General features: G+C 34.4%; 2 protein-coding genes across 2 annotated transcripts; one reads left to right on the top strand and one right to left on the bottom strand.

Annotated features, from left to right (window-relative positions):
- The first annotated feature begins 6,284 nt into the window (after positions 1-6,284).
- LOC142608067 (protein KINASE OF THE OUTER CHLOROPLAST MEMBRANE 1) lies at positions 6,285-14,525 on the top strand. The gene is made up of 5 exons (XM_075779776.1): positions 6,285-6,505; positions 7,211-7,581; positions 7,713-7,804; positions 7,919-8,392; positions 13,322-14,525. The coding sequence occupies exons 2-5, from the start codon at positions 7,219-7,221 to the stop codon at positions 14,274-14,276; spliced, it is 1,884 nt and encodes a 627-aa protein (XP_075635891.1). The 5' UTR covers positions 6,285-6,505; positions 7,211-7,218; the 3' UTR covers positions 14,277-14,525.
- Positions 14,526-14,933: 408 nt separating this feature from the next.
- On the bottom strand, positions 14,934-19,035 carry LOC142608056 (protein involved in starch initiation 1). The gene is made up of 2 exons (XM_075779768.1): positions 18,823-19,035; positions 14,934-17,340 (listed from the first exon to the last, which is right to left on the bottom strand). Exons 1-2 carry the CDS (start codon positions 18,886-18,888, stop codon positions 15,076-15,078), a joined length of 2,331 nt encoding a protein of 776 aa, XP_075635883.1. The 5' UTR covers positions 18,889-19,035; the 3' UTR covers positions 14,934-15,075.
- Between the last annotated feature and the right edge of the window lie 6,510 nt (positions 19,036-25,545).

Genomic DNA, 25,545 nt, shown 5'->3' with positions numbered 1-25,545 from the left:
TAATAATAATAATAATAATAATAATAATAATAATAATAATAATAATAGGTAAAGCAGAGAGAAAATCCAATTAAATTTCAAATTGGAATTCCATTAGAGTCTAATTTTGTGTCATGTGTCTCATCTAATCTAAACTTTAGAATTTTGTGCCAAGTGAATTAATTTAGAGTGAAAATTGAATTTCAATTAGAGTTTAATTTTGTACTATGTGTCCCATCTAATCTAAATTTTTAAATTTTTGTGCCAAATTAGTTAATTTAGTATAAAAAACAAAGAGTCCAATATAATAAACCATAAAAAACATAATCATATAACTAAAAAAAATTCAAATTTATAAGTCATCTATATAATAATAATTGTAAGTGCACAATTTGAGCTCGAATCCACAGTCAAAGGGGGATGGGCCTGAAAGGCCTTTTACAATAAAATTTGTAGAGAGTGGGCTTGAAATCTATATTCTAATGATGTTAGATGACAAAAGTGATGGGCACCAGCACTATGATACGCACAAGGAATTGTTTATATGAAAAAATCTTCTCCTCGGACACAAGCCGAGGATGATTTATATTATCTCTTCCTAAAATAGATTACAACTATGGATAGTGAGGTATACAGTGTTTTTTCTCCGTTTCTTCTGATCTCATCTCCTGAAGGTCCCTTCTTTCTTTTATATCCCCTCCTTCTTCTCCTCTTTATGCTCCGCGTAAGAGTTAGATTATTGGTTTAGCTCCTTGTCCCATTCACCTCCCCTGAAGTCTTTGAAGACAGAAGTAAGGCTAAACTCTGACGCTCAGATCTCACTTCCCCATTAATGCGGCCAAAATAGTTGTTGCAAAGCATTCAATATGGTGGCGGTGATAGCAGCTTTATCTTAAATATCCCATCGCCCTTCTTCTTATCTTCTACGTATACCATGCTTACCTTTACCTATAGGATCTTCTAGAATAATGTCTATGGAGGTCAACCAGCCTTTCTTCTACCTCGGCTTTAGAGAGCCGAGGACATATTCCTCCTCGAACCATTCTCTTAGACATTCTTGACCTGTATCACTTCTCTACTTTTTAGCATTGCTTTGTGGACTGACATTTACACATCCTCGGATCATTCAGTGTCCTCGGATTGGGCCTTTAGCCCAAAAAATACTGTTGGGCCAATCTCACACTCATTCCTAGGCCCAATGACCCTACAATAATAATAATAATAATAATAATAATAATAATAATAATAAGTGAAGCTAAGAGAAACTCATATTAGAATTCCAAATTAGAGTTCTAATTTTGTTTCATGTGTCTTAAATTATTTATTCTTAAAGAGTTTTATTTCTTAATTTTAGAATCAAATGTAAAACCACATCATAAATATTCATCCAAATGAGTTATTAAGTACAAAAACCAAAGAGTCTAAAATAGATGAATCGTAAAAAAAAGTGCTTCACAATAATAAAAAAAAAATATATAGACAATTTACATTTTATACCTACTAATATCCTTACAAATTTTTTAAAGAGTTAACAAAATATAAAAATGACTATTAGTAGTATTTAAATTATATATATATATATATAGGAATTATATTATGCATCTACCATTATTTCGAAAATATTTTGCAACCTACTACTTTTTTAGTGCTTGAGTTCGTGAAATCGAGTTTTAAATAGTATTTGAGTTCTTTGAACTCGAGTTCCTGCTAAGTTTGCCAGCGTGGTAGTAGCTGAGTTGGAATTTTGCACATTAAAAATGCCACCTACTCGATGGTCATAAGCTCATTTTCTTTGTTGATTAAACTCAAGTTCCTTGGACTCGAGTACTATGTTATTTTACATACACGGTACTCGAGCTCTGTAAACGCGAGTCTGGCTCGGGTAAATAATGTTGGATATATTTCAACAATTTATTTTTGTGATAAAGCAAAAGGAACAATACACAGATCTAAGAATAAGCAATAACACAAATACTGAATATATATATATAAGAAAAAATTTGCAAAAATTAAGAACTCACAGACCAAATGCGTGAAAGATGAATGATTCAAATCAAGTCTTGTGTTTGACACAATCTCCTTAAAGTAGATTTCGCCCCTTACACAATCACTGTGATGCTTTAAGACTTACGGATGTCTGCCTCCCAGAATAAAATGATCTACAGCACGAAAACAAAGCACACAAGGTCGTGCTCTGCGAACTACTCAATGTCTCTTTCTCTCTCTTTGACACAAAATGAAATGCACAAAAAATATTCTCACTGGGAGAGTTTTTTGAAAAAGTGGTTTTTATGAATGAGGGACTATGAAAAATTATATGTTATTGAATAGGCACTCTGTTTCAGTAATAACTGCTTTGCACAAACTAACTAACTCAAAAATTAAAATAATAAAATATTATTATTTGGACAAGTAGGCCCAATCCACATATGCCAAAAGCCCAACCCAATGTCCAACTTATGAGCATATAAACTCATATATTATCTCTTTCCTTTCCTATGTGGGACTCAGGATTTTTACCATTTTTAATAACATCTTCAAGTGAACATAGAAAACATCAATTTCTTATTCACTCCATGTTATTTTTCCAACACTTAGTACACCATACTCGAGTTCATAGAACTCGAGTACGGCTCGGTTACTTACTCCATCTTACTCAAGTTCATAGAATGTGAGTACGGATCGGGTATCTTGTTATATTTTAGTGCACAGTACTCGATTTCTGGGAACTCGGGTACCTTCTTAATGTAAATTTCTGCATCTCTTCCTCGATCTCACCTGAAACAAAAGTGACTTAGTCTGTTTCTTGGCAACAAATTTAGTTGATGAAAAAATCAATTTTTCGCAAAAAAATCCATTACGATTTAACAGAAGAAAAAAAGGTACGATTCTGAAGTGGCCATTGGGTTTAATTTAAATTTTGTTGCTAACGTTGATGCAAATATTCAGTATTGGTGAGAAGCAAATTTTTAGGTTATTTGAGGTTTTTTTATTCAGTTCAAGTTCGGATGTTTATAGGTGAGGGCTAATCTTCATATTACTGAAAAAACATAGGCATTGAGAAACAGACCCCAGTTTTCAATACAAAATCAGCATTGAGAAACAAAAAAACTACCAAGTCCAGGTGAGGGGGGGTGAAAAAACATCATGTGATATAAGCGGCAATCCATGGATCTAACCCACCGGCACACCATTAAATTTATGACGACAAGTTAGTACACCTGGCACTTCCTACAAACAAAGCAGCATTGTATTAATAATAGCATTCAATATGCATGTATTAATAATAGCATTCAATATGCACGTAATAATTACACTTCAAACTTAAATTCCAATGCTAAGGACAAGTGCATAGTAAGAAAAATCTTTGTAGTACATATATTGAGTACGATTTTGGACAAATGTATACCTCGCCTGCCGAAGGAGCATCCCAAAGTAAACTTGAATGATCTCAAGCTGCCTCGTCAAGACAGTACTCATAGAGGGTCTTGCTAGATGTGAGTCCATATCTAGCATAAATTAAAAGTGATTTATGGCCCATTAAGTGAATACTGGTCGAGTACATACAGCAGGTACACCAATTGTACTTAAAAGCAATAAAATACAACAATATGCATCATACTTTTACCATAAATAAGTTATAACATATTCTATCCAGATTATCTCAATCTTTGCTAATTTAAAGTTGTGACTAGTTAGTTATACATATAAAGCATAATTCCTAACGCTGATCAATTACAAGAAGGCAAAGACATAGTGACAAAGTGAAAAACTGATGAAACAAGGAGCAATATTAATAAGGGTGGCTAAAAATAATTCAAAATAAATATAATAAATCTCAATGTCAAAATTTAGACCAAAAAAATCAAAACATAATAGTTGCATGTTCAAAAATAATTGGTCAATTTATATAAATAGTAAGAATATTCACAATGTCTAATGTATTGTTCCTCAAAAGGGTCAAATACATGTATTGCTACCACGGGTAGGACCACTAAAAATTGATAATCACGAATAACTCCATAACGTCAGAACACCACAAATAACCCTAACCCCCAAATCGTAATATCCACCCTAAACCAAATGGTCAAAGGCAAGGTTGAGTATGTAACTTCTGATTCGAGATTGAAGATGAAGATCACCAAATGAAGTCCTCGATATCGTCAACGTCGAGATTGAGAGTGAGAGTACATCGAAGAGCGAGAGTGAGAGTGAGAGTGAAAGCAAGATTTAGTGAGAGAGCGAGAGAAAATTAGGTGGGAGGGAGATTGAGAGCGAGAGCGAGAGAGAGGTTGAGAGTGAGAGGGAGATTGAGAGTAAGATTGAGTGAGAGAGAGGGAGATTAAGAGTTAGACTGAGTGAGTGAGATTAAAAATTGAGATTGAGTCTGATTAAAAAAACTTACATAGTACTCGAGTTCATTGAACTTGAGTATGGTGGACTAAAATAGCATTGTACCCAAGCCAAACTCGCGTTTATGGAGCTCGGGTACTGTGTATGTAAAATAACACAGTACTCGAGTCCTAGAAACTCAAGTTTAAACAACAAAGAACTTGAGCTTATGACCATCAAGTTTCAGGTGACATTTTTAATGTACAAAATTTCAACTCAGCCACTGCAATGCTGGCAAACTCAGTAGGAACCCGAGTTTAAAGAATTCGAGTACTATTCGATTTCACGAAACTTAAGTACTGAAAAAGTGGTAGATTACTAAATATTTTCAAAACAATGGTAGATTGGCACAAAGTTTCTAAAAACATGGTATTTGGCTATTTTCACCCAAGTCGTACTTGGTGCGAAGGCAAAATTTACTATTTGTACTATAAGTTTATTTTAATTATAGTTAGTGAATGATTAGTTTAGAGTTTAGTTTCTTATATATACACATATTGTGTTGATTGTAGCATAATTATTTGTGTGTTCTCTCTTGTGTTTTTGCTTTATCTCTTTATTTCTTTCAATTTATTTATTAAAGGACAACATTTGGTTACAATATTAGTTATAGCCTAAGACTATAACTCCCACTTAAAAAAATTAACATAATTATATACTTTGAAAATTTAACAGTTGGATTGCACATTTTTTATGTTTTTAACACACATATAAAATTGCATGTCAATTGGATTTTATTTACTATCAATATATAAACTTATTTTTATGCATAATTTTAGACTATAAAACTTGAAATTTAAATATTTAATTGATGACACAGCTATTAATTTTTTATTTTCTGGGAATTCTGCAAACCTAGAGGATATAAGAAAAAAAATGTAATTAAATAGTGGATTTGTTAAAATTCATATTCAATAAAAATATATTAAATAGAGTTTTAGCATTAGACTACAACTAAGTTTATTGCCAAACTTTATCATTCTTTAAGAATATAGATTAGTTATATAAGTAGAACCAAATCTCCAATATATTTTTACAGGAATAAAAAAAAAAAAAAAGTCATATGCTAAATTGCCAACATTTACTTTATGATATGTTAAGACGAATATTTGAATTTAACATCGTCATGGATAGTTTTTTCTTTAAGATCAAACATTTGTTTTATTTATAAAAAGAATATTAATCTTCAATTTTGATGTCACTCTACTTGTTTTAATTTAAATGTTTTTTTTTTATTAACGTCTCAAACAAGAAATTTATGTTTCAAATTTATCTTAATTATAATATAACTAAATAATAGGAAGAGACACCGCAAAAAATTTCATACCACTTAACTATGATTATTATTGTTGTTGTTGTTTAAGAATCCACCTAACTATTACTTGAACATGAAGTTCATGTTTAGAAGTTTGGAAATACCTCTTTCTCCACAAAAAAAAGAAAAAAAAGAAAGGGAAATACCTATTTTGAAATTTTCTTAAACTACCTACATTCCTCTTGCAAAAGACAAAATGCTAATTAAAAATTGCATCCACCTTTTTTTTTTTTTAAGTGAAGATTAAAGAACATTTTTTTAAAAGTTCATTAAAACCTCTACTTGCAATTGTAATTTGGATAAACTATTTCATTTTTTTAAAGCCATTTTTTTAATTTCAAGAATATCTAGTAATATGGGTATTCCAAAAAAAAAAAAAAAATAGTTAAATAAGTTAGAGAGAAAATTAAGATAACAGTATTTCTTGGCGTGTACCCAAGAGAGTGTAGTGGAGTGAATGGCCATTTAAGGACCCAAATGGCCCTCAAAATCAACAAAGGAAAAAATTCTGGAGGGACCCACTATTAGGATTTAGGAGGAGGAGGAGATACCAAAATAAAATAGTAATAAAAGTCTCATAGGTGTGTGTGTTGTTTTCAGTCTTGATACATTCATATTCATATTCACCTTTAACCTCTTTCTTAGCTCACACAGTAGCGGGTTGGGTTCTCTTTCTCATTTATTAATTAGAATGAATCTCTCTGCCAAACTCTCGCCTTCCCTTTTGGTTTTGGATTCCAATCCCAAATAAAATTCCATTCTGCAATTTTTCTCTTCCTTCTAACTCTCTTTTCAGTTTCATTCCGCATCTCTCTTTCTGTGAGTATTTTCTTTCCTTTTAACTCTCTCTTAACTTTGTTTGGTTCCTTACTACATGTTTTCTTGTTTTTCAATTACTTACGAGGAATAAATTAAGAAAACAAGATGACGAGGATGTTATTATGAGATTCTGTTTTTTTTTTTTGGGTTGTTGTTGTTGTTTCCTTTTTTTTTTTTTATGCAGAATGATCAAAAGGGTATGAGTTGGCTCTTACTTTTTCGTAAAAAGTACATAAATTTTTTGTACGGTTTAACTTTAGATTCTGGGTTTTTATTTATTTATTTATTTTTATATAAATAATTCTTTCTGTCAGCAACAAAATGGGGTCTTGGGAATTTGGCTGCTGGGTGTGTTTTGAATAGTTTTAGTGAGCCCAGTTTAGAGAAAGGTATTTGGAGGTCTCTTGTTTTTGTAGCATATTAAAATCATCTGCTATTATATAATTTTGCTTTGAACTTATGAATTCAGTAATTAGTACCTTTGCTATTTGGATACTATAGCTATATACTTATAGGGTATGTACCATGATGCTGATTTTTGTTGTCCCATCATTTCTGAGAATGTTATTAGCATATGCCTTGTTGACAAGCACATCCTAGGGACTAGCGTCTTAATCGCATGATTTTTAGTTTCTATGTGGTAAGAGTTTTGGGAATTGACTTCTCCCGTTGGCTTTGTTCAATAATGAATTCGTGTTAATTCAGATTGAGGGATGGCTAAACAAATTGTTCCTGCACAACCGGCTGCTTCTTTTGAGTATGAGCTTCTTGAAGATGATGATCAACTTAGAACTGTGGTCGTGTCATCAAGCCAGACAAGTCCTTGGATTCAACCTGCAAAATTGAAACTTAGACACAGAATTGGGAGGGGCGCTTTTGGTGATGTTTGGTTAGCAACTTATCATCAGTCAATGGAAGACTATGATCAGTTTCATGAAGTAGCTGTCAAGATGCTGCATCCTATTAAAGAGGTTCACGTTAGGGATGTGTTGGATAAATTTGAGGATCTTTTTTCCAAATGTCAAGGGGTAGGAGGTGTTTGTTGGCTACATGGTATTTCAATTATAAATGGAAAGGTGAGTTTGTATTTGTATTTTATTTGTATTAGAAGCAATATATAGGGTCATTCTGTGTTCTCACATACAGGGTACCTAAAAATGATATTGATTTTTTTTTTTTTGATAAGTATATTGATTTTTTATTATAGCTATGCATCATTATGAAATTCTATGAGGGATCAGTTGGTGACAAAATGGCTCGCCTTAAAGGAGGGAAGCTTTCACTGCCTGATGTTTTGAGGTGGGTATGGATTAGATAGAATATATGCTCTTTTTTCTGTTTCTATTGAATGTGTAAAACAGCAAATCTTTGAATGTACCATTCTGAGTGTATGCTACTGCCTACTGCTTACAGGTATGGTATTGATTTGGCTCAAGGAACTCTAGAACTGCACTCAAAAGGGATTTTGGTGCTCAACCTGAAACCTTCTAATGTGCTTTTTAATGAAAATGGCCGAGTAATGCTAGGAGATTTTGGTATTCCTTATCTGCTGCTTGGTATTCCATTGCCAAGCTCAGATATGGCTCGCAGGCTTGGAACACCAAACTATATGGCTCCAGAACAATGGCAACCAGAAGTAAGAGGTCCAATATCCTTCGAGACCGATTCATGGGGATTTGGGTGCAGCATTCTTGAGATGTTGACTGGTGTTCAGCCTTGGCGTGGGAAATCTGTAGATGAAATATATCACTCAGTTGTCAGAAAGCAAGAAAAGCCATTAATCCCTTGTGACCTTCCTCCACTACTTGAGAAACTTCTCACTGGTTGCTTTGAGTATGACTTCAGGAGTCGTCCTTTAATGACAGACATATTGCATGTGTTTAAAAGGTACCTCTACTTTTCAAACCTGTGCTTATATATGTAGAAATATTTCCTCACGTAGCAGATTGCCTTTTGAGGTAGCTGCAGGAAATTTGTCATGTTGCATGTAGTCTGTTCATTAGCTATGATTGATTTGATTGTCTGAACTAGTTTATGAATAAGTAAAGAAGAGATGTAAATGAGATGATGATTCACATTTTAGACTATTCAAGGACTGCTACGCTAAAACTATTTGTCTTGAGTTCAAAGTTCTTAACTAATTTTATATAAGTTGAGATAATATTTAGATTGGTCCTTTCTTATATGCACCAACCCAGGGCTGTTGGGTTCAAAATTTTTAGTCTGGAGTAATTATAAAAGCAAATGGTCTTTGGACCTAATTGCATCTCCTCCCTCAATGAGTAAAAGGATAAGATGGTGAGACCACGAGTTCAACACGAGCGTGAGTTGTACTTGCCTAAAAGAAGATAGCTATTATTGGAGAGTGAACCATCATTTAAGAAAGCACATTGATGCAAAGCTTTCTTGACTTGCATAGTTCAAATATGGTGTTGTAGGTTTTGCTATTTTCATCTTTCTCGTAAAATTAAAATGTACTATTTAATAATTCTTATTTAGTAGATTCAATGTTTAAGATTTAATTGAAAGTAATGACTCTAATTTATAATTCAACTAAACTTTAATAATCAAAATCTATTAATAAAATGAAAGTGATGGATGAAAGTTGACAATGTAGTTGACAGCAGGTTTATCTTGCTGAAAAATAAAGTTTTAATTGATCACTTGATCAAAAATGAAAAATGAACATCTCCATTTGCAAAATAGGTATGTCCTAGTATCATAGCTAACCCTGAGTATGAGTTTCTTAGAGTGTGAAACATGACAAGTTTATTCTTTGATGGAAGATGCATCCATGAGAAATGAAATATTAGGAGAAAGTGAATGATTGACTCAAACTCAATTGACATGATCCATAGTTGCATTTTTGAATTTGTTGTGGTGCATAAGGAATTAAGGATTTGGAAACCGCTGTCTAGCCATTGATGGGATCAAATGACATGATCCCAATCATTGTCCATGATGGAAAATGGATTCATGAGAATGAAATATTAGGTGAAGGTGAATGATTGACTCAAACTCAATTGACATGATCGTTAGTTAGTTGCAAGTTAGATTTTGTTGTGGTGCATGAGAATGTGGAAACTGCTTTCTGTTCACAGCAAACGTAAGCTTTAAATTACATATCCATATAGCGGAACCCTATAATAAAATTATTGCAGAATGTGACAGTGGCCTACACAAGCCGTGTTACTCTTTGTGATTATACACCATTCAAAAACTTTCAATTAGATTAATATCTACCAAGTCTACCTTTATTGTTCGTGTCCTTCATATGCTTATCATGCATGCTCGAATTTCACTTGATCTAATGTTATTTACAATCCAATCCAAAACTCATTTGTTTAGTAGATTTTAAAATGTAAAAAGATTCATACACAGTGTGCAAAACTCCCTCTTTTGTGGGGTCTAGGAGAGGTCATGGTAAGCAGCCTTACCCCTAATTTTTTTTGTTGAGAGACTAATTCTTAAACTTGAGCATGAACACGTGGTTTGTATTTTTTGATGGAAGGCACTTGCCATCGCACCAAGGCCTGTCCTCTGGTAGTCTTATATTATAAAAGCCATAATTTTGGACATTTTTTAGAGGTAGTTCTTAATTTCCTATTATCTTGTTATTTGGCAAGCATGATGGCCATGTACACAACAACCACTAAGACTTAGTCCCAAAATTCTAGGATTGACAATGGATTCTAAACAAACTAGTTAGGGCTAGTCACATGATGGGTATGTGGAGGTCATATTGGGTTTGGAAAAATATTAATACTATGATAAATGGTTGGGTTTAAATTACACCTAGTGTAAATTTTGGTAATGTTACACCACTCAATTATTTTTTATTGGATGTGTATTTTGACAAATCTACTATAGGATTACATTTCTCCTTATACTCTTAATGTTTGCAAAATTTCATGATGATTAGAAATCAATAACCATCTCATTTGTAAAATGTTTAAGTTTTAAGTTTTTTGTATTTTAAAATTATTCCCAAAACATAAGTTCATGAATCAAATTGTATATTGATTTTATTAATACTAAATTTGGTGTGTTGAGAAGAGTGAGAATTTGCAATCCAATGGTGTAATTTTTAAGATATTAATCCAATAAGAAATTATTGAGTGATGTAACATTAACTAATAATTATATTTCTAGATGGCAGCCTGCGGGTACTTGACCCGCCCGACGACCCTAGTGGGACAGATTTTATCTGACCCATTGAGTAGATGGGATGGGGGTGGGTCCTCTATGGCTCCACCTGTATCAGGGATCATTGCACCCAACCTGAACCTGGCTTGCTAATATGAAAAATATGACAAAAACCCCATACCCTCAACCACTCGGATTCAGATCATCTAGATTTCCTAGGATACTCTACCAAATAGATTTCCTTAAATCTTAACCATTCTTTAATGATTTAATGGTCTAGATTTTGTCATGTTAGCATTCCTAAAAAAATAATCTTAATTGTTTTATTTGCAACATTATTTTAAGAGTATTGTTAGTGAAATATTGACATGGCAGAATCTAAACCCCTAAATCATAAAAGAGTGGTTAGGATTTAAAGAAATCTATTGGTAAAGTACCTTGGGAAATCTAGAGCACTATTGTTATTGCCGCCTGCCGATCTGCCTCTCACCACCCTCTCACCATGATCTGCCCCACATTAGTTACCCTTCTCTCTCTCTCTCTCACAATAACTTGGTGTCTACCTTTGTTCTAATTAATCCTCTTTTATGAGTTCAACTACCGTGGAGGCGAAGGATCCACCTGAAACTTCGGGTTACTCTTATTTCTATTCTAAATTATTCTTGGTAGTGCATATGTACATCCAAGAATAATTTCCACTACCTATCCCAAAAAAAAAATCTAAGATATTTACTTGCCTCTTGGATGTGCATATGTGTGCTTCCTTATTTTAGCAAACACCACCCCCACTCTTCTCAAATTATGATAGAGATGGTAACAAATTTGAAGCGCACGTTTTTTTTCCCCTCAAAGTTGATTTTTTGCTTCTTTTTTTTTGGTGGGGGGGGGGGGGGGGTGTTTAGATTTAGGTGCAAGGTAGATATAACGGCATAAATTTGTTTATTAGAGGATTTTGGCTAGTAGAGACAACTGAATGAAGGTTTATTCTAGATTTCCTAATTTATATGTGCTAGAATTTGCACTTGACATATGAGTAATGGGTTTGATTTATGGATGTGTATAGTGTAATTCTGTAATATATTCATATATTATATCTATGAATCTAATTTATCTTCTATCAACTATGATTTCTAAGTGTGATTTTCATTTTTTAAGTACTATAAGAATATTGATTATATAAGTAAAACTATAAATATGATTTTTGCTTGACTTATCAAAAAAAAAATTGCTTGATTTGTAGATTTTTTTAATATTTTTTTTCATTCTTAAATTCTGATTATTTGTAGATTTTTGCTTTTTTATTGAATTTCATCTCTTCCCAAAAATAAAATTCTGGTTCAGATTTGCATGCATCCTCTTCCCCCTCCCCTCTTCCCAAAGATGAAATTTTTTTTGTGCTGTGCGCGTGAACTCTCATGAATAATATCATGAAAGATACTTGGTCTATGAAAATCAATTTGGATTCCCATGGCTGATTTAAAGCTGCATATAATATATTATAGCTTATCTAGATAAGCCTCAGAAGATTATCATTTGGGTGTCCTTATTAGCAGTAATGCATGTTGTTGCTTCTACCTGTTTGTGCTGTGCGCGTGAACTCTCATGAATAATATCATGAAAGATACTTGGTCTATGAAAATCAATTTGGATTCCCATGGCTGATTTAAAGCGGCATATAGTGTATTATAGGTTATCTAGATAAGCCTCAGAAGATTATCATTTGGGTGTCCTTATTAGCAGTAATGCATGTTGTTGCTTCTACCTGTTTGTTTCTTTTATAGATGATTTACATTGCAGAAATTATGGCTAAGCACCTGTCTCCAATAAATGACCATATTATTAGTTGTTTTGTGGAAGCAATTACTTTATTTAAACCACTTGAGGTGATTATGCAAGAGGGAAGAAACTGTCTGTATGGGACAAGTTTGTTACTTATTAAGGGTGCGTATTGTAAATCAGAGGTATTTCTGTAGTGGCATATATTAGAATTCACCCATATTCCTTTAGATGCCTCTTTTAAACATTTATTGTACTCATGGACCTGCATAGATACTTAATTCTTACTAATTGCACTGTCCATATTGGAGCTAGCAAACTCAATGCTTGCCTTGCTGTAGCTCCTGTTTACCTCCTAGCATCTAAGGCTTATCAATTTGAATAGCAAGGCCCCCATCTTTCATTTGATATGATTATTAACCAAGTGACAAACAGAGCAGTACCTTGGTGGAAATATTCCTTTTATGAAAATATTAAATGGTATTCTTCATCACACGCACGTTGTGCAAGCAATGAGGTTTTTTTTTTTTTTTTTTGCCTAATGTCATCATTTTTCTTTTTTATTTTTAAATTTTGGATTAGTTTTTTTTTTTTTGAAAACATGGACTAGCAGGAGAGTGTTCTATTTTGTAGGAATTTTAAGTGGAGTTGGAGATATATTTTTACTGGGTTGTCCTCAAGTTTTTTCTTGTTAACGTAAGGTTCAGGGTATTTCTGAACCATATAAAAGTTCAGTCCAAAGAAAAGAATCCTCTTATAGATAGTATAAATATACACCTAGGAACTATTCTTCTGTTTGCATTTTAAATTGTTCAGCTTTAATTTTACTTGAGATAATCTTTCGGCTAGTTAGTCAATGGTACTTGTATGTTATTGATTGACACAAATTTGCAGCTTGCAGAGTGCTCTCAACAATGATGGAGGCTGGACAGGTCTTGGGACTGAATCAATCATGGAAAAATCGAGTAACACTGGTTACACAGAGTGGTTCCTTGCAAAGGATCGTCTGCAAGTGGGTGACACAGTGCGTTCCAGAAAGCCACCTAACTCGTGCAAACCTGAAAACATGGATGTTCCAGAAGGAACAGTTGTGGGTTTAGAACGTGATGCAGATAGAGATGGTTTTGTTTTGGTGAGGGTCCATGGCATCCATGACCCGTTAAGGGTTCACGTTTCAACTCTGGAGCGGGTCACATTTGGCTTGGCAGCTGGTGATTGGGTACGCTTAAAGGAAGAAGACAAAAAGCACTCACCTGTGGGTATTATTCATTCCATAAATCGTGATGGTAGTGTGGATGTTGGATTTATTGGGGTGGAAACTCTTTGGAAGGGGAGCTCTTCAGAGTTCCAGATGGCAGAATCTTACTGTGTGGGTCAGTTTGTTAGACTGAAAGCCACTGTCCTGAGCCCTCGATTCGAATGGCCTCGCAAAAGGTGTGGGACTTGGGCTACAGGGAGGATTTCTTGGATCTTACCAAATGGGTGCCTTCTTGTCAAGTTCCCTGGGATTTTGACTTTTAAAGATGAATGGAGCTCTTTCGCCGATCCAGCTGAAGTAGAAATGGTTACATTTAACACTTGCCCAGGGATGGTAAAGAAGTACCAACACCTTGAGGATTTTCACTGGGCAGTGAGACCACTTCTGATTACATTGGGCCTATTTACAGCCATGAAGCTAGGCATTTTGGTTGGAAAGAAAATTGGGAGGTCAAAAGTGAAGAAGCAACAGACCAGTACTATACACACAGATGGTCAACACATGGATGGCCAGAATGCAGGCAACTCGGCTTGGATCCCTCCAAAGGTGGCAAATATGCTTTTCAGAGAAGGTGTAAGCACTGCTCGGTAGTTGTTGTTCTTAGCTTATCAGCCCCCAGCTAGCTAAGTTTGCTAATGTACATACAGATTGGCTAGCTTGTTAGCTAGTGTAGGGCATTTTATGGACTTTCTGGCTGAAGTTCAATAGGAATAAATATTTCTGCCAAATGTTTATCTACAGCTTCAGCACAAAAGCATATATCTGGCTGTTCATAATTGTAAAGGTACACTTATGCTAGTTGACTAATTTGCTGTTATTATTGTTATTTTGGTTGGTTCAGCTCGTGAATGTGCTCTTTTTAAACTCACGAAAACCTAGTCCTCAAATATAGGATTGGTTATGACCTATGAATATGGTGGCAGTTTGCAGCTTTGAGGGTTTAATGATTGTTCTTTAGGGTACTTCCAATGGCTTTAGAGCTTGAACATGTGTTCTTGGCCCAGCAATGTGGAAGAAAATTCCTCATGAACCACGTTAGCTAAGCATGTCCTCATAAATTTTTTTGGCAAATTTAGTTACCATAACAGCAAAGAAACAAAGCTTTCACATCTGGACATCAGATGTCAACAAGGTTACAGTAAAAGAAGGTTACGGTAAAGGAACAGATCCATGCTGGCTTTTGATGACAAGAAAAACAAAGCTGTAAGATACGTATTTACAAAATCTGGTCATTGGGTCATATGTGCGCATTTGAATACAGTTTTGATTGTTATTTGTTGAAAGTTGGTTAAAGCATAATTGCATCTTGAAAAAGTAAACAGACTATACATAAACAAATAAACTAAAAGGTTAAACCTAAAAGATGATGACAAACAGACTATATATAAGTCTATTCTGCATCAACAATACCAGCCTCTTGCACAAGCTGTTTAGTCAAAGCTGAAAGCCTTGTGACTTCCAACGAAACCTCAGTTAGACATTTACTTTGCTCAGCAACACCTATCCTAGTATCAGAGCCATTTTCTGGGAAGACTCCTATATCACTGTCAGCGTCAATGCTTAGACTAACCATATTTAAAAGTTCTCGACTCATATCTGCAAGTTTGTGGAGAGCACAAGTGGCAGCTTCAACTTCCAATTGAGCTGCCTCAAGTTGAAGCTTCTCAATTGCCAAGTCCCCAATACTTCTATCACCAATTCTCTCTTGTGCCAAACTGTAAAGCTTCCTTAGATCATTAGCATCTTCTTTCATTTCTTCTTTTAACCTTTTCAGTTCTTCCTCCCTTGCTCCTAATCTCCCAAGAACAGCTTTGAGCTCTTCGTCTTTGATTGTTAGAGCCCTCTGTACACCTAGTATTTCCTTTTCTTTCATTCTTAAGCTTTCTGTGGTCAACTTGAGCTCAGTTTCAAGTTGTTTTTTATGCATGCTAAAATCATCCTTATTTTTCTCTAATAGTTGCTGGAGAAATTTGTCACCCATGTCATCAAATGCTCTCATTGCATCAGAGTCCTCAACCTTAATGGACATGACCAATTTATTTGTGAGCTCTACAATCCGTTCTACCACAGTTTCAGCTTCAGAAAATTTTAGCTTTGCATCATATAAATCGTCTTGCATCATCTGAACATGTTTGTCTTTCTCCTTCAGCATAGTTGTGGCCTGGATAAGCTGATCCTCTCTATTGTTCATAAGCATCTTTAGCTCTCCAATTTCCTGGTTTAGTTCCTCCAACTTCTTCCTAGCATTAAGGAGTTCCAAGTCTTTCTCCTCCAAGATAAGCTGAAGAGTAGTCTGCTCAGATTTCAAATGCTGGATTTCTAGCTTAGCATCCACAGACTCTGACTCTTTCACCTGAAGAATATTATGCATCTCTTCAAACTCAGTATTTTTCTGCTCAAGCTCTTCCTGGAGAAATGACATCTCCTGGATTGCCTGCTGCAGAGAAGATCTCTCTTTCTTCAACTCCTCCTGCAACTCTTCCATTAGCTCCTTCTCCATGGCTAAGTCCTGTTCAAGCTCCTTGTTTCGAGCTTCTGCAACCCTAAGCTTTACTCTCTCCCTCTCTACTTCTATTTGAGCATCTTTCAAACTTGCCATGTAAGACACAATGCTTCTCTTCTGTTCTTCCAGCTCTGCTAGTTGTTTTTCCAACTGCACCTCTTGTTCTTCCATTTTCTGCCGAGAGGATGCCAGAGATTTCTGAGAAGAAACCAACTCGGACCTCACATCGGCAAGAAGTTTCTTTACTCTTCCAAAATCCTCAAGAGTTTCATTAGTTTCCCCTGCATGTTTAGAAGCCTCTTCTGCCATTTTCCTCAGTTCTTCCTGTGCTAATAACCACTCCATCGTCCGCTTCTCCAAATTGGCCTCTGCAACTTTTAACTTCTCCTCTTCGAGTTTTCTCAAGGTCAGAGAAAATTCTAGTTCTTCTCCTTTATCCCGAATAGCTTTCCGGAGTCCTTGAAGCTCATCTTCTTGTTTCCGCATGACTTTATTGGCTTCATTTAAGAGACGAGCTTTAGATTGGAGATCAGAATCTGTCTTGGCAGCTTCTTCACTCTTCGTCACCAGTTCATTTCTCATTTTATTCATTTCCTCTTCTTTCAAAGATAGTGCCGATTGGGCAGCAGCAATATCCTGGTCTTTCTCCTTGAGTTGAAGCTTAAGATCTTCTATCTGACCGGCTTGAGAAGCTAAATTAAGATTAGCTCGCTTCAGCTCCTCTTCCAATTGTTCATGATTAGAGCAAGCAGCAGCAATTTCTTCTTCACGTTGCTCCAACTCCTCCTTTGCACGTTTTAATTCACTGTGTTCCAACAAGACTATCCTTTCTGCATCTTGTAGATCTTCTTCCTTTTTCTGTAAGGCTGCCAATGCAGCATGAAGATCAGACTCCAGGACCTCAAGGTTAAGCACCAGCTGAACATCTTCAGGGAGTTGAGAATCTCTGCTCATCTGCTCTTCCAATTTCTGCGTCTGTGCAAACAATCTCTCAAGAAGAATCTTTGCAGGTTCTGTAACCCCACTGTCATTAATGCTTGAATTCCTGTTATTTAGCACTGACCTGATGACCTTCAAGGAATGACCCCGACTTTTTGGCGTTATCATAAAAGCTATTTTATCCTCCTCTTTGTTGAGCTTCAAGGAGCATAACTACAGAAAAAATTACAGGACTATAAATATTTGTTCAATTATTTAGAAACCTATCTATCCCTCCTCCCCTCCCCTCCCACCCCACTCCTTCTAAGGATAAGTAGAACTTTATCAACCCAAATGTACATGCATTTTCATAGTCACTAGCTTTCAAGTAAATTTTAAATAGGAGCTGAAAGTGAGATGTTATGCAGAAATGTATTGGTCAGCAAAGGAAGTATAAATCCAATGGCTGCTTCCCAATAAGGAGATTTACAACATTGAAGAAAGAGAAGATAGATGTAGAGTGAACACAAGCCAAAAATCAAATTTAGAACATGTGACAATCTCAACTGTTAATGTCTGCGATAACAATGTTTTCATGAAAAGCTTATAAAATCATTTGAAATCTCAAATTCTGTGGAGACCCTAATCTCGATTTCATACCTAAATGAAAATTTGTATAAAAATTGAAGCAAGATAATTTACTGAGAATTTTAAGTATTAAGTTTGCTTTTTATCTACAGTTTACCAAAGCCTTTTCCAAAAAGTGGCAAATTTCATTAAAAAAAGATTCCAAAGTTGAATTTTGGAGGGAATAGATAGAGTCTTGTCAAGTGTTGTAGAAATTTTACTAAAATAGTTTCTAAATGCAACAAATAGGAAACAAAATCATATAATGCTCTAAGAACTGCATTTTTTCCAATATATGTCAGAGTTTTGGATTTCTCGGATTTCTACAGAATCATAATTTCTATCATATATTCTATGATTGGGGAACCAGATTAAGATTTGTCTCACAAGGTCCTTGGCAAATGTTTCTTAGCTTTTATGCAAGGGCTGCACTTTCTTGTGCTAAATAACCTTATACGTATTGGAATACATAATAGGTTCCCAAATGAATTTTCCCTTGAGTTCTTAATTCATTCTGAATGTGCATCTTAATTTCTTAATTTAAGTTGATTTTACACCTAATAAAATGTTGATTTGAGAATGCAACGAGAGTTAATCAGAAACCACCAAGCTACTACTTACAGAATCTAATATATATTTTCCATTAATAATTTTTATCTCTTTATTTAAACCCCCAGTTCATTAATTTTGTTTTCATGCTGATCAACCAAGCCAAGCCAGAGTATAGAGGATAAAAGCAAACATGAGAATCTTACAAAATAAAAACCAAATACTAATTGAATATAATGATACTAGGAAATAAAGTTCAACTGACTATCTCCTGATATTTCTTGATAAGAAACAAAGATTTATTGATATCAAAAAAGGGTCAACAAATCAAGTATCAAAATTACATAAATCAAGAAAAAGGTTGGTTTCGAAAACCAATCTAATAAGGTCCTAAAGAAAGATAAGTTGAGGCCGGCAAAGGCCACTCATTATCTTCAAAAACACCTGATATTTGTGACGGAGACTACACAGTTCAAATCCTCCTCCCCTCGTAACTATCGAAAATTTATCAGAGAGAGAGAGAGAGAGAGAGAGAGGTACCTTGGAGCTGCGAAGGTAAGAAGAGGTGGTGGGAAGATTGGGGCAAAGAGCGGCAAGGAATGCCATGACCGTGACCCACTTCTGGGTCTTGGGTGCACATCCGTGCTCTTACTTCAATGATCTATACTTTTTTGTGTTCTCTGATATAAATCGCCTCCTATATCAAATTTTGAATCTCCATATCCATCACCAGGCCTCTCCCAATAACTACAGAAAGAAGTAAAGAAAGAAAGAGATATTTTATAGTAACATAAAGAGAGAGCTTGTGAGTGGAAGGAAGGGATTGATTCTTTGGAGGGAAAAAGAAAAAGGACTAGAAGGAAAGGCTCACGTTAGCAATAATAATGACCCACCAGTACAAAACAAGTTTTCCTTTCTTTCCTTTCCCTTTTTTTTTTTTTTTTTTTTTTTTTAAATATTTGCGGCGCGGAGAAAACAGGGAACTGGAAAACCTTTGTCGCGACAACTCACGACTACTCTTGCAAAGGGGAAGCTTTGGATAAAGAGATGAATCCTACGTGTTGGCTACTGTACCAAGTAATTGGTGTCGGCAGCGGAAAAGTCTAGCGTCCCGGAATTAAGATCCGGTGCAATACCTAGGTTATTGCATCGGGTGCAATTCACCTTTCTCTTTTTCACAAATTTTTTTTACATTTTACTTTTTAAATTTCTACTTTTTACTTTTATTAACTTTTATCTTAATTTTTTTAAATTAATAGTTGAGATTGAAAGTTGTTTTTTGTAACTATCAATCTCAACCATTGATTGTAATTGCATCAGATGTAATACCCTAGACTCAATCCAGCATTACGTTATTTTTCACAACTTTTTGCCATAGTTTCGAGGTGGTAGAAGGTAACTGGTAAAGAAAAATAGTGGGTCTATGTGTAAAGAATGGTTAACTATTCACAGTTTACTATATTAAAATTATGATAAAAAGTTATAAAATAATTTATGATCTTAGCACCTAATAATTTTCTATAGCATTAGCATCAAGTGTTGTAGTGACAAGTGTAGGTTACGCACTCATGTCATGTGAGTGGTGACATAGGATATCACCGATTGGATAAAATCCTTTTCCCTCTTATGACATGGATGATTTTATACTAAATGTGGCAACAATTTTCTTTTCAATGTATAAAATCAAAGAATCAATTATAAAATTATCAAAGAATCAATTGTATATTTTATTTTAAATTGTAGATCTATAATTTTTTTTTAATGGCTATTAAAATGAGGAAAGTGATAGTTACAAATTTTTTTACAAATTGCTGATATTTTAAGTGGTAGTAAGTAAAATAGTAATGTAAGTGATAGGCTCAAAGCCCAAATGTGAATCAATAAAAATTTATTAACTTAATTAACAGTTTGTAAAAATATTGTAAAAAAGTTTATGGTTATAAGTATTATTCTTTAAACAATCAATAATATTGTTAAGAGGTCAATATATAATTTTACAGAACAAAATTGCGAAAATTAGTGTGTCTGTGTATATTGTGGAGCCATTGCTCACTAGATGGTCTACATGTAGTCAACTAATTTTGTTCATATCATTTTTCTTAACTTTTTGTATACGTTTTTACTTACTGATTGTAAGTCAACTTTAACTTTATGGCAAATGTTTATAATATTTTTTATGAAATACAGAAAAAGGTTGAAATTCAGTTGAGTCTCAAATGGTTTAAGCAACTTAATAACCTTTTTTTTTCCCCTTTTTAGAGGGTTGTTTAGGTTGCCAACAGATTGACATCCAAATAATAATGATCATAATAATAAAGAAAAATAAAAATAATTATGTTTAATAATTCAAGTTAACATCAATAGCACCACTACAAATGATCGTTCTTGTACTTACGCATAGGTTATATACTAGTTTTAATCTTATAGAATGACCCATTTAGTTGTACTTACATATAGGTTATATACTAGTTTTGATCTTATAGAATGACCCATTTAGTTGTGTAGGATTATTTTTTTGTCTCTTTTTTTCTTTTTCTTTTATTTTTTTATAGAATCTACTCAGAAATTTTAATCTTGGTTTTTAACAAATTGTGTGTGGGTTTTGTTTAGATGATACATGTATTTCTAGTCCTCATCATTGCATGATTGAAGCTATTTAGGAAGTGTGGCTGATGTTTGTAGCTGTAAGAATCGGGCTCTGAATTAATGACTTTTGATATCCTCATAACATTAACATAGAGAGTATTATATATAGCATTCATCTTCTATTAGCAATTTAGCACCATAGTAGGATGTTAAAGATTCACCAACAAGTAACAACATAGAAGAAAAGGCCTAGTACTGGGCTGCCCTACTATGATATTTATAATTCTATGTAGCATTCATCCTCTATTAGCAATTTCTACATCAAATAAATCGAACCCAAAACCCACTGGAATTTTTGAGAGACCCATGAATTTTCATCTCACAAATTAGGCCCAAGACCCCATTCAAAGCGAGCCCTTTGAGCCACCTAAGAAGATAAGGGATCCAGCCCATATGTTCACAACAACCTAATGAAGACAGGTGGTTTAGTCAAAATTCAAAATAGAGGGCAAAGGACACAAAGCTTGAGCATGGAGGAATAGAAGCTCAAAAAGTCTAGATTCACATTCTTGCACACACTTTACTGGAACTCTTACATATGTTAAGTAGCGTTTGGATTAATTTTCACAAGCTCTAATAGTAGCCTCCATGTGTAAGTAATATATTAACAAATATACAAGTTGTGTCAAAGTGTGTAATAAGATGTGTACTTCTATAAAAACTAATAGCGGCTTCACACATGACAAAATGACTAAAAAATCAACTTTTACAGCTTGGTCTATATTGTCAGCAATAAAGAAGAGGCAAGAAATCTCTTTGACATCACATGTACGAATGCAAAAAAGGAGGTTTTCCTCTTGCAGTTTCGAATGATTCTTGAGAAACCATGATTGAAACTCAATGAGTGAGGATTGAAGTTGAAGCCCCTCAACATTTCTTGTCCACTTGACAAAATCTTATCACAAGAAGATGACATTATTTGATGAATGAACAAAGCACATGGATCGCTAATAGTAATAGGACCAAATTGGAAAATCGTGGTTTGCTGGGCTTAAAGATGTGTTTAGTAGAGGTTGATTGAGTAACATGGAATTTGGCAAGTCCTACTCTTACCTTTTTGATAACGCTTAAGTTGATGAGACTAGCATTGCTATTTACCCAAAACCTGATAAAGAATTAAATGCTGAAATGATGACAAGGCATTCACGGTCCCGTCATTAAGTGTCTTGCACCAATTAGGAAACATGAACAAATGGCTTGAGAAAAGCAAAAAATTTCATTTTTAATTAAAGTGTGCATGGTTAGATTGGATGGGATTAAAGGTTTTATCAAGCCAACCAAACTCATCATATATATAAAAACTTGAGTGAGTTAGTGGGTTGTGCTTACACGTTTCTTATCTTATAATAATAATAATAATAAAAATTTGGTTTTAAGTTCCATTACGTTAAATTATTACAATTTGCATAATATGACGGAAATAAATTGACATGCATGTAACTTTATTGTTTTCAATAAATAAAAGTCACTCCGTACACGTGATAGAATATTATATTAATTTAATATCTTTCTTTGTCAAAACTTTTTCATCTATTGATTAAAAAAAATAAAAATAAAATAAAAAGACTTTATTATCCACTACTTAACAACAATGATTATTTTGACATAATAACAAAAAAATTAATGACTAAAATAACCCATTTGAAAGGTTATGGACCATTTTATTTTACTTTTTTTTATAGGAGTTTTGAACCATTTTATCTCAAAATATGGAGCAAAGATTGAGGACTTACATGATAGAGCACTAGCATCCGGGGCTGTAAAACTCCCAAAATACTATTTTAGTACCTAAAACAAAAAATAAGCTACATCAAAGTTTGTTATACTTTAAAAAAAAAAAAAAAAAAACATCTGCTATCGTAGACTCTTACAATCTTTACTTATAAAACTTATTGTAGCAAGTTCTATTTTTTTATTCTCTCTCTCTCTCTCTCTGAGACCAGTGTTTATGGTGGAGATCGTGGTGGAGATTGATGGGTTTGGGTTCCTGTGGTTATGGTGGAGATCAGTGGATTTGGGTCGTGGTGTTTGTGGTTTAGGTATGTGGTTTGTGTTGATCTGGGTTGCGATGGTTGCAATTTGTTCCAATTTGGGTTTGGGTTATGATGGTTATGGGTATGGTGGTTGCTACAATGGTAGGTTTGTTGGGTTTTGTTTCGATATGGCGATTTGCCACTGGCAATGGTAGATTTGATAGTTGTTAGCAATGGTGGGTTTGGTGGCTGCTGTGAAAGAAAAAGTGTTGGCTGAGAGAGGGAGAGAGAGCAAGAGATGAGGAGGAAGAGAGCGTGAAATCAATTATGCTATGAAAAATAAAATAAAAAAATGGATTATAGACTTATAGTAGGAGTTGTAAAATAACGAGTTAAAATAGATAAAATGGTTTTTAAGTATGTTAAAATGTTTTTTTTTTAATTCAGACGTAAATGCTTTAATTAAACCTAAACGATTTACTTTGAGAAAAGACTCGAACCGGGCTTGTTTTGCTTATACTATGTTAACAGTGCCATTATTTGCATCTCAATCATTAATCACCCAAGTAAATTTATTAACACTTAAAAAACCGACCCTACATTGTCACTTTTGCCAAATGACACAATCATAAAAAAGATATTGAAATATAGTGGATGGCCCCTCATATCTTAAAGAAAACAATCAAACATCAGGACAGAGAGAGTGACTAATGACTATCTTAGTTTCATAAAATCAATCTTATAAAAATGGGGCCCAAATTATAGCTTTTCTAATCAGAGAAGTTATTATAATATTGTGGATAAAGCCATGTAATAAGTGAAAATAACAGCTGAAGTTTCTGCCACTAATCATAAGCTCTATTGCTCTAAAGCGTAGATGAGAATTTTAAAGAATATCCCCATCCGCCATTGCGTTCACATACGTGGCCTGGATCTTCAAAGGACTTAATTTCATATCAACCACAAAAATTCTTCAAAACTTTCTAAAGCCGCATTGCAAAAAGGAGAGAAAGAAATAATTGTGCTGTAGTGCACAATCCTAAGGAAAAAAAATGTGCCTTTGTTCTACACTGTCTTATTCACCAAAACCCAATTCCAAACTAATAATGATTGAGGGGGATTGGCCGTTTATTGTTTGTAAGGGTGAAAAAACATTTTGGGATTAGAAAAATCCGATTGTTGAGGCATCAGATTGCATGAAATTTGATTCTTCAAAATCTGTGACACCAAAATTTTGTCATATTTTGCATGATTGACAACGGAGAAGTTTTTAGATTCTCATTCTCACTTAAAATGTAAAAGCAAACAAGAAGTATACAACAACTACTACTGAATTTCATTTATACTTTGGTGCCATGCTAATAGAGCATCCGTAGCAGATGTGCTAAATGTGTCAAATGCCAAATATTTGGCACATTTAGCATATCAAACATAAAAAATCCCTTTTATCAAATGTGGTATATGTTGCAAATTTTTGCAACATTAAACAGTACCGTGGCAATTTGCCACTGTACGGACAAGCCATGGCAAAAATATTTGCTCTTATTTTATTCCGTTTTCTCTCTCTCATCACAAATATCTCTGTCTTCTCTCTCATCTCTGTCTTCTCTCTTCGTCTTCCATAGCAAGCCAATCACCACTCTTCGTCTTCCACAGCAAGCCGATCACCAAAGCTCACCACTTGACGTCGCCGACCATCTATTCTGCTTCAAGTTCTTCTTTTTTTTTCCTTTTTTTTTTCCGTTCACGTTTTTTGGCTATGGTTTGATGGGTGGGTTGGGCAATGGGTGGGTTCGGATGGGCAGATCGGTGGTGGGTGGGTTCGGATTGTGGGTTATGGCGGTGGGTGGGTTGAGTTTCATGGGTTGTGGATTATGGCAAATCGGTTGTGATTGTGGCTGTGTGTTTTTTTTGGTGGCTGTGTGATGGCGAATCGGTTGTGATTGTGGCTATGGGTTATGGCGAATCGGTTGTGATTTTGGTGGTTGTGTGTGTGTTTTTTTTTTTTTTTTTTCTGGTGATTGTGGCTGCAACAATTTTTGGTTTTTGTTGTAGTTGTTGTTGGTGTTGTTGTAGTTTCCGTAGTTGCCTTGTTGGTGTTGTTGATGAGGATGATGGGAGAGGAATTTAATATATTATTTTAATGTAGTGTAAATATTATTTTAATGTATAGAATGGAAGAATAAAACATTTGATAAATGGGGTGTTTGTAAAATGATATGGTAAAATAATAAAGTAGGATTTTGGTGTTGTAAAATGACATTTTTTTTGCAACATCTACTACGGATGCTCTAAGCAAGTTGTTTTTTTTCCTTCCATAACATTATTCAAGTAGGGGAGAAAAAAATGGCACAAGAGTATAGTAGGTACTTCTTCCTTGTTAGAGGTAGCGGTTGGCAATGGGTGGGCTGACCCTCGTTTACTCTACCCATTAAAATCTTATTAGGCTTGACCCACCTGTCTGGCCTACTAAAGGTTTAATGGACATTGCCAATGGGTTAAGTTTTTATCTCTTTAGAATGGTTCATTGTTAGAGGTAGTGGTTGGCACGAGCTGGCCCTCGTTTTACTCCGCCCATGGTTAGGGTAGGCGATCAACGATCAATGAACCATTCAAAAGAGATAAAACTTAACCCATAGACAAT

The sequence above is a fragment of the Castanea sativa genome, chromosome 1, assembly GCF_040712315.1.
Source record: "Castanea sativa cultivar Marrone di Chiusa Pesio chromosome 1, ASM4071231v1".
In the NCBI taxonomy this organism is placed as follows: Eukaryota; Viridiplantae; Streptophyta; class Magnoliopsida; order Fagales; family Fagaceae; genus Castanea; species Castanea sativa.
The sequence above is the reverse complement of the archived record's forward strand: the minus strand, read 5'-3'. Positions and strand labels throughout refer to the sequence as shown.

Excerpts from the sequence above, each read along its gene's own strand:
- LOC142608067 (XM_075779776.1), top strand. The coding sequence starts at position 7,219 with ATGGCTAAACAAATTGTTCCTGCACAACCGGCTGCTTCTTTTGAGTAT. Across the intron at positions 7,805-7,918 it reads TCACTGCCTGATGTTTTGAG|GTATGGTATTGATTTGGCTC; the intron begins GTGGGTATGGAT and ends TACTGCTTACAG. Across the intron at positions 8,393-13,321 it reads ATATTGCATGTGTTTAAAAG|CTTGCAGAGTGCTCTCAACA; the intron begins GTACCTCTACTT and ends ACAAATTTGCAG.
- LOC142608056 (XM_075779768.1), bottom strand. The coding sequence starts at position 18,888 with ATGGCATTCCTTGCCGCTCTTTGCCCCAATCTTCCCACCACCTCTTCT. Across the intron at positions 17,341-18,822 it reads CTTACCTTCGCAGCTCCAAG|TTATGCTCCTTGAAGCTCAA; the intron begins GTACCTCTCTCT and ends TTTTTTCTGTAG.